A 9,701-nucleotide genomic window follows, 5' to 3' on the forward strand; every position below is an offset into this window, starting at 1 on the left:
TTGGACATAAAAAAAATTTTTTTAATTATTTATCTAAATATTCGAATTTTTATTTTCATGAAAAATTGTTAGATACCAAAAATTATGCATTTTCATAGCACATGTTATTCAGCCCAAATGTATGCTATGTAATTTTTTTATATATTACTTTTTATTTTTTTGTTTTAATTTTCTAAACATATCTTAAAAAATGTTTAAGAAAATTTTAAAAACTCATATTACAGCTTTTAAATCCTTTTTCAACACAATAACTACAGCATGCTGTGCTAAATGTATGCTTTGAGAAGATGAAATTTATTAATGTTCAGGTATGAATGCTTTGCAATAAAAAAAAAAAATAATTAAAAAACAGATTTATGAAAAAGGCTTTAAAAGAAAGTTATTAAAAAAATTTTTTTTAAATATTTCAAAAAAGTTTGTATAAAAAAATTTTATAAACAAAAATATAATTTTAAAAAATTATTAAAAATAATATTAAAAAATATTAATTATTAAATTATTATTTACAAAGAATTAAAAACAAAAAAAATATATATAAAATTTTAGATTTCCAGCACTTAGCTAAATACAAGCATATGTATGTACTGCAACAATTTTTGTACGCAATTTTTCCAAAGTACCGCTTTTTGCTGTGAAATTATTCGCACGAAAGTGCCATTCAAATGTTAACTAAACACACAGCATTAGAAAAAACTAAACGTCTTTATAAATTTACACTGTAAATTAAAAAAAAAAAAAACAAAAACATTTATGTAATATAGCTAAAAAACATACATAGATAAGTAAGTAAATAAAGAAAACTACTGTATATAGTATGATAAATAGGTACTTAACAAAAACTATAACTATTAACATTATAACTAACTAAACAATAAAACATAAAAAAATTGTGAGAAATAAAATTAAATAAAAAATTGTTAGTTTTTAGTTATTTCAGTATGTGAAACAGTTGTATTATGCATTGTGAGAAATAAAGTAATAAAATATAAATAATTAAAAAAACATTGGCAGATTGCTGCATGAGCGTGACGATGTGTATGTTGCTTTTACAGGTTGCCAACAACAAAGGGGCACACAAGCAGCGCTTGCAAGGCCAGCATTTTCCCATTGCTACCAAGGAAGGCAACTAATACAAACTAAATTAAAATAAATTTAAAAAAATAATAAAAATGTAACACTGTAATTAATTTTAGTATTCATAGAAAATGTTTGAAAATTATAAAAATGAATGAAAAGCAAAAAACAAATAAACAAAATATTATTACAATATTGAATTTGAGTTGTGTTGCTATTTTGAACTTTATTTTACTGAGGGCTTCAACAATAAGTGGGACAAAATGCGGTTGCACCGAAGCTATAATACCCTTCTTCATCCGGACATTAAAGGGAGCCAAGAGCGAGCTGAGGAAAGCATCTCTTGAAAATTTAGAAAATTTATAAATAAATATTTCAGGCATCTAAACCCATCAGATCTGGTCTGCTTAATTGTCAAAAAAATAATAATAATAGAATTATCAAACAAAAAGTTGGTTATTATCATCGTGAACTAATCGCTTATGGACAAATTTGTCGAATTTAACAGTTTTTGACTTGGAATAAATAGAGAGATACTCGAAAATCGTCGCACACCCCATTTCAACACCCTCACTTAGGAAAAAAATTAATTTTAACGATTTTTTCCACGAAAACCGGCGATTTGGAACACATTTTTATTCTTATAAATTTTTGGGTAAATAGAAATTTATTTTTTCTTCACTAAAAATATGCTCCATGCGATTCTGCAAATTTCTGCATTTTTAGATTTTCTCTACCAGCATTAGTTTAGAAGTTATTAGCATTTTTACATTCATTCGTATTCGGCGGCTGCTTGCTACATGCTCCTGGTCGCCTGGTAGAAATCCGAGATTTTGGCACCAAGTTGAATGCAATTTTCTGCAGCGGTGGCGGATGCAATGAAAATTTGCGTGGTGGGTATAGCATACGCAAAGGAGCAAAATTTTGAACACGGATGCGTGCATATACATTGCATACGCAAAGGGGCGAAATGGGGAAGACGGAAGTGGATATGCAATGCCCGGATATGGAAACAGGAATTCGCCGGAAGTGGAATAACGAAAACCAACTTCCGGCCTAAGGACCGAACCGGAAGTGTTTCACCGGAAACGGATGACTGATTGAAGAAATGGTTGAAGTATTTCCGCTTCCGGGACAGCGTTTCCGGTTTTATTCTCAAATCGGAAACGGACATTGCTCTTCGCTTCCGGTAGGGAACATCCACTTCCGGCAAAACACTTCCGGTTCGGTACTCAGGCCGGAAGTGGTATACCGTTGTTTCATTTCCGGTCGGGTCGGGTGTTGTCATTTCCGGGCGCTGCATATCCACATCCGTGTTCCCATTTCGCCCCTTTGCGTATGCAATGCATATGCGCGCATCCGTGTTCCCAATTTTGCCCCTTTGCGTATGCACGCAAATTTGTAGCGCATCCCGCCACCGCTGCAAAAAAATTGCATTCAATTTGGTGCCAAAATCTCGGATTTCTACCAGGCGACCAGGAGCATGTAGCAAGCAGCCGTCGAATACAAATGAATGTAAAAATGTTAATAACTTCTAAACTACTGGTTGTAGAGAAAATCTAAAAATGCAGAAATTTGCAGAATCGCGTGGGGCATATTTTTAGTAAAGAAAAAATAAATTTGGATTTACCCAGAAATTTATAGAAATAAAAATGTGTTTCAAATCGCCGGTTTTTGAGGAGAAAATCGTCAAAATGACTCATATTGACGATTTTTAAAGAAGTTAGACGTTAAATGCATAAGCATTCTGATTACGTTAATTAGTTGAGGCACCAGGATAAAGCTTTGTAACTGAAATATTGGGGTTACAAGAAAAAAATTGTGCACCTCGATTTGCTTTATTTCATTTAAACAATTCAACAAAATCCTTAATATAGACAGATCAGTCCTTCATTTAGGAAGCTGACACTATCTGGAGTTCCTTGGCTTGATTTTTTCAGAGTTCTATCTCGTAAGGAATTCCTGTACAGAATGAATTCACCTCCTCATACCAAATTAAGTAAGCTGGATGGCTAAAAAACTGAAAGAGTAGCTCTCGTAACCATGTACATATATACTAACAAGCACATGGACATAGCAAATCCACTCAGCTCGTTATGCTTATCATGAGTTGTTTCTGCATAATAATGGTATGAATTAAAATATTTAAAATCAAAACGTATAAAAACTGAAATTTCAATCAATTACTTACTTTTAGCCGCTGGATTTATTTTCGTGCTGACTAGTAAATTGTTTTCTTCGTAAACTAAACAAATTATAACTCATATATTCAAAAATATGGAAGGTAAGCAAACCTGTTTTAATTATAAAAATAAAAAATTAAATATTTTCTTTACCAACTTCCCTTTATTGTTTCGTTTCCACACCATCCCTGTATTATTTAATTTTTAACATCAAAACACTGTCAGCTGATAAAAAGCGTTGCCACTCGAAAAAATTAAATAAAAGTGTGTGTTTATTAACAATATTGCTGAACTACGCTTCCCATATATCAAAAAAGCTATAAAAAACTTTATAAATATTTCATATCAATCTGTTTTAATTGTTTTGTAATTTTTGTGCAACGCTCGTTGCTCGATTTTGCAGAATAACTGCAGACAAATTAAAAACATTGTATATATTATATAAAAAACTAATATCTGGCAACACAAATTCGCTCCAAGCACACCGTCCTCCAGCTGGAATGTGAAGTAATCAAAAAGTTGTTATTTAACAACATAAATTAGTAAGGTATTGAATTAAAAACGCCAAAATATGTCGATTGTGAAGCGTGTGCAGGTAAGCGGTTATAAGAAACTTAAAAACACATTAATAATAGTTAATATACGTTTGCAGCAATGGGCAACCTTTGCGAGAACTTGGCACGTCTATGATTGCACCTGGCAAAATCCCTTCGAGTCGGCGCTGCTTATAAAGACGCATCTAATGGGCTTGCACAAGCCCATCTATCACCCAATGAGTGAGTAAAGCAGTTTTATAAATATTAATGTTAAAGCCGGTGGCTTATACAGTGTCTCGCTTGTGCGCATTTTATTCTGATTTTTACTTCACCGGTAAACGTAATTTATTCCAAGTGTGCTGGTTTCTTTCAAAAAATAAAGTGCATACCAATATAAATACGTATGATACTCGGCTACTTAATGAATTAGTCTGCTTAAAAAATTCGTGGTAAATATTAACTGTTATTTTCCACTTCAAAATCAATTAATGCGCTTTACTTTTAGGGTGACACTAATTTTCGGCTTTAACTTTAATGGTACTCAAGTATAGCAAAATTTTACAATTCTGCACTTCCAGATGACTGTGGTGATCATGTTGTTTGCATCAATACCAAAGAAATTGCGCTGCCCGGTGATGAGTGGATTAAGCGCGTTTACTTCCATCACACTGGCTATCCAGGTGGTGCCTCATGGACCCTAGCGTGGCAGTTACACGAAAAGGATGCTACAATGATTATCAAGAAGGCTGTATATAATGCGATGCGTGGCAATTTACAACGTAGACACACCATGCAGCGATTACATTTGTTCGCTGATGATCAGCTGCCGGAAGAGATACTAGAAAACATAACAAATCAAATTAGAACACCAAGAGAAGTGCCACAACGTCTGGATCATATTGATAAGGAGACGCTGGAGAATTTCCCATCTATTATGGATTATCCAAAAGAGTATGTTTTGCGTTAATAAGTGAAACTCTGTTTGATAATGTTTACTATTTAATAAAGTTGAATTGTGAAAAAATATAGAGATGTTAACTTGCTTAATTGGGATCTTTGCAATAATAATCAATTAAAGTAGACGGAACACATCGTCACCTAACATGCAAAATAACACACCGTTGGGAGTTTTTCTCGGAGCATTTTCATTAATAGTTAAAATTGTTATATCAATTTTGATTGCAATTTATTTTTATTCCTAATTACCAGATTGCCAAAAAAAATTATTTGATGCATATAATTATAATTTAAAAAAATAATTGTTTTAAAATTTACATTTTTTCATACTTCTTGCTCGCTATTTCTTATCTTTTTAAAAGAAAATTATTTTTAATTTTTAAACCGATTGTTACTTATTTTTAATTTTTCTTCCGATTATGGATTTGCGATACACTTTTTTCATATCCGACGTTTGAAATTCAAATTGTTTCGAAAATTCAAAATTAACTTTATTGATTGAGATCTTAAAACATATTACAATTATGTATTAAGTTTTAATCTTATGCTTTCAGATAGAAATCAGTTATAACTAAAAATTTAATTTTTTTTTATAGATAAGTAGTTTGAATTGTACATTTATCGGTTTTTTTCTTTCCGATAAACTTATGAGGTGATAATACGTTATTTTCATTATTTACGTTTCAATATGTAAAACAAATCCACAAAATTTTTGAGAAATTGGGTTATTGATTTAATAATCACGATAATGTTATCGATAACTGCAATTTAATGCCAAAATCGCTGCTGTCTGGTTACACTGAATGCTGCAAGGTTTCTTTTTACTGTGTCATTTGTATTTGTTTTGCTTGGATTATTCCATTACGCTTTGCACATTATTCGTGAAGAAATCTTCAGCAATTGTACGTATTATAAGTGGGAGTATTTTTTTTCAACACATTAATAAAGAAAAAGGTGATTTCATTCTGTTTTTTGAACAAAAAAAGCAGCGAAAAAGTAATAAACATACTAATTGAATCGTGTACTCACATACGTTTTTAGTTAAATGTGCTCCTGTTGAACGTATATAAGTTGCATTTAATAACTCCGACGTCAGCAGTTGCGATAAGATTGACAATATTTATTACATTTTTACGAAGCAGATTAAAACTTCAAGTAGCACGTACTTATATATATTTATTAGATTGAAATTACTCCACTTTCAGAAAACACACGTTCAGCTAGCACTTATCGACGCATTCTTCAGCAACCTTTCGCCAGTAGCAGTTCACTGATTTACGCTCAACAGCAACGCAATATGGGTCGATTAAGTAAAGTAGATCCCAGCTCATATTCCGAGCCCGAGCGCATTGTTACCAAACATAGCGCTTTCAAATGGACCGTCGATTTTACAAATACAAAGCTGTTAGGCAGCGTAACGCATCAATTTAATGTGTTGGAAGCAAACTTACCGGCAATTGTAAGAAAATGAATATCTGTCGCATTTTTTCTTTATCCATATTTGATATTTACTTTCTCTTTGTGTATAGCTGTTGGATGTACGTGACATCAGCATAAATAATGCATCTATACTCTGTAGTGGCGGCTCAGCCATACCCATCAACTACTTTATCAGTGATCCAGTGGATGATATTGGTGCTAAGTTGACATTGGAGCTACCGGAGGGTACTGCTAAGGGAGAGTAAGTAATAAATTAAAGATTTTGAAAGAATTTAAGTTAGCGCGGAGATTGTAGCAAATATTTTATCGATTAACGCGCAATTGTTGCCAAGTAAAAATTATCTTTATTACTGGGTAGACCTAAATTTATAAATCATATTGTGGTAAATTACAAACAAAACTTGCTTATCACAAAATGTGGTCACTTATTATTAGTGCACATGTAACGGAGTGTGAAATGTAGATAGTGTAGAAATTTTGTATTTTGCTGTAAAAAATATCTTGAATTATTGTTTTTTTTCCATCAGCCTAATCGTACGCATCGACTATGAAACTTCCAATCGCGCTAGCGGTTTGCAATGGCTCACACCCGAACAAACACTGGGCAAGCAACATCCATACCTTTTCAGTCAGTGTCAAGCGATTCACGCACGTTCTGTATTGCCATGCCAGGATACGCCCGCCGTTAAATTCACCTATGAGGCTACAGTGGAACATCCAAAGGAGTTGACTGCGCTTATGAGTGCTTTAGTGGAAAAGAAGGAAACCGGTGTAACCAAATTCAAGCAAGAAGTACCCATACCAGCATATTTGTTGGCTATAGCAATCGGCGATTTAGTTTCGCGTCCACTCGGCCCCCGTTCCAATGTCTGGGCGGAAGCTGGTATAGTGGAAGCTGCCGCGGAAGAGTTCTCTGAAACAGATAAAATGTTGAAAACCGCATCGGATATTTGTGGACCCTATGTGTGGAAGCAATACGACTTGCTTGTGATGCCGCCATCTTTTCCTTTTGGTGGTATGGAGAATCCTTGCCTAACTTTTGTAACGCCAACAGTATTGGCTGGTGACAAGTCTTTGGCTGATGTGGTGGCGCACGAGATTGCACACAGTTGGACGGGTAATCTAGTAACAAACAAAAATTTTGAACATTTCTGGTTGAATGAGGGTTTCACGGTATTTGTGGAGACGAAAATTGTGGGACGCTTGCAAGGGGATAAGGAGCGCGACTTTCATATGTTGCGCAATCTAACTGAGCTCAGAGAGTGTGTAAGTACACAATAGATAAATAGATATTTAGATGATTTTGACATATACAAAATTTATAAAAAATAAAAATCGTTAATTCTACAACAATTTACACTTAGATACGCACCCAATTGGCCAACAGCCCTGAACTCACTAAGTTGGTGGTGGATCTTTCCAACTGTGGACCAGACGATGCTTTTTCCAGCGTGCCATACAACAAGGGTTCTACATTCTTACGCTACATTGAAGATTTGCTAGGAGGACCAGCGGTCTTCGAGCCATTCTTACGTAGTTACTTGCAAAAGTTCGCCTACAAATCGGTTGTGACTGATGATTTCAAAAGTGCCTTATATGATTACTTCAATAATACCGATAAAAAGGATAAACTAACCGAAATCGATTGGGACTTGTGGCTTAGCCATGAGGGTATGCCACCAATCATACCAAAGTGAGCACACACGCTTCAAAGTATATGTAAAACTTCAATCATATAATATTTCTGTTAAAACACTTTCAGATTCGATGAAACACTCGCTGCTGTTTCGAAACAATTAGCGAAATTATGGAGCACCAAGTCCACCACTGAGTTACGCGCTGACTCTGATATAAATAAACCAATTTCTTCACATCAACTAATCGACTTCCTCGGCAAATTAATCGAAATCAGCGAAATTGTTGATTTGAATGAGGAAAAAATCGAATTCCTAGAGAACACTTACAAGCTAAAGGACACAAAAAATTCCGAGGTGCGTTTTCGGTTTTTGCGTTTAGTCATTAGAGCGCGCTTACTGCAACGTATCGATGAGATTATTGCATTTGCCAACTCCAACTTCCGCATGAAATTCTGTCGTCCCATTTATCGTGACTTGGGACAATGGCCGGAGGCCAAGTATATTGCGATTAAAAGCTTCGAGAGTGTCAAGAATCAAATGATGGCGGTTTGTGCGCACACCATCGAGAAGGATTTGGGCTTGAAATAAGCATTTATTAATTCTTACCTTTTTTATAAATCGTTAAACTAATGTATTAACCGGACGCATAATATTTTTTTTATTAAACAAAGTGTTTAACCTAAAAAAAAATTGAATTTCTTTGTCAAAAGGTGGGGTTGAAATTATTTAAAAAAAAAGTATTGTAAGTACAGTAAGTAACTGTGGGTGTTCGAAACTCTTAATGGTGGGAGTTTGTACAAAATAAAATTATGTTTTGTATAAAAAGCAGCTTGAGACGCTGCTCCCCCGTCGATTGTAAAATTTTTTGCGCGCGCACTTTTTGATATTAGTGTTTTATTAAAAAATAAGCAAAACTACGATTATAACAAGATGATTTTCTCTTCCATGCTTAGCCATCATTATTTTACTGATTTTCTTTAACTTTTTTTTTTTTTTGCTTTATTTTTGCGGCTGTTTTCTAGTGTTCTTATCGTATGTGTTTTTGTTCACTCTTACTTTCTCAAACGTCACAAAATCAGTGTTGTCGGCTAGCATTTCATTGTATTCATGATTAATTTTGTTTTTTTTTAATCATATGGTTCAATGTTTTTTTTGCTTTGTATGTTTTTGTTGCAGTGTTTTTTCGTTCATTGTTTTTTCTTCTTATTTTTATTTAAATCTCTTTTTATACTTTTATAATTGTTTCAAGTTACATTTGTTCTTCTAATATCAAATATTATAACTACCGGCTGCAGGATATTTTCCAAAAAAAATATATATATTATTTTAATTATTTGGATGTATACATTTATGAATGATTTTACAGTTTCTTGTTTTCTTTCTTTTTTTGTTTTCATTTAATTGATTTTATTTTTCTTATTTGTTCGCTTAATTACTGCAAATGATTTATTTATTTAATAGTTTCGCAAATTTGTTTTCGAATTACTTATTTGTTTTTTTTTTTTTTTGTGCCTACAATTTTGTTTCGAATTCTGACTTTTTTGTGCCTATATGCTTTCAAAACCCTAACTTCGTTTAAACGTACATGTTCATACATATTTACTTCTTTATTCATATATCGACGTAGTTACTACAAATGTGGCCTTGTATGCCTTCGTGCATACATATGTACATACAAATTTCTTGCTGCATTGAAGTCTGGAGACAACTGCGCTTGCACTTGATAATTATATTGAAAGAGGGAGAATATCTTTTGGGTTTTGAGGAAATTGATTGCACAATTGTGTGAATTTCTCTTTCTTGTAAAATCAAATAACTTAAAATAGTAGTAAATATATACATATATGTATACATATGTATATACATATATAATA

At 33.1% G+C, this 9,701-nt stretch overlaps 1 protein-coding gene across 5 annotated transcripts; it reads left to right on the top strand.

The window, feature by feature from the left end:
• Positions 1-3,726: 3,726 nt before the first annotated feature.
• On the top strand, positions 3,727-8,517 carry LOC108972133 (39S ribosomal protein L13, mitochondrial). 5 transcript variants are annotated; one of them, XM_018938627.1, is made up of 7 exons: positions 3,727-3,852; positions 3,910-4,033; positions 5,956-6,209; positions 6,280-6,431; positions 6,718-7,456; positions 7,555-7,883; positions 7,953-8,517. In XM_018938627.1, the coding sequence occupies exons 1-7, from the start codon at positions 3,829-3,831 to the stop codon at positions 8,413-8,415; spliced, it is 2,085 nt and encodes a 694-aa protein (XP_018794172.1). In that variant the 5' UTR covers positions 3,727-3,828; the 3' UTR covers positions 8,416-8,517. The 5 variants fall into 5 exon arrangements, with proteins under 5 accessions (XP_018794172.1, XP_018794175.1, XP_018794173.1 ...); XM_018938628.1 differs by lacking the exons at positions 3,727-3,852; positions 3,910-4,033 and adding an exon at positions 5,588-5,652; XM_018938626.1 differs by lacking the exons at positions 3,727-3,852; positions 3,910-4,033 and adding an exon at positions 5,597-5,704.
• The last annotated feature ends 1,184 nt before the right edge of the window (positions 8,518-9,701 follow it).

Source organism: Bactrocera latifrons, unplaced genomic scaffold (genome assembly GCF_001853355.1).
Source record: "Bactrocera latifrons isolate USDA-ARS-PBARC rearing strain unplaced genomic scaffold, ASM185335v1 scaffold_38, whole genome shotgun sequence".
Classification (NCBI taxonomy): Eukaryota; Metazoa; Arthropoda; class Insecta; order Diptera; family Tephritidae; genus Bactrocera; species Bactrocera latifrons.

What these genes read in the sequence shown, in the direction of transcription:
- LOC108972133 (XM_018938627.1), top strand. Translation starts at nt 3,829, where the DNA reads ATGTCGATTGTGAAGCGTGTGCAG. An exon ending in AAGCAAACTTACCGGCAATT is followed by an intron (nt 6,210 to 6,279) that starts GTAAGAAAATGA and finishes CTTTGTGTATAG; the next exon opens with CTGTTGGATGTACGTGACAT. An exon ending in GAGGGTACTGCTAAGGGAGA is followed by an intron (nt 6,432 to 6,717) that starts GTAAGTAATAAA and finishes TTTTTCCATCAG; the next exon opens with CCTAATCGTACGCATCGACT.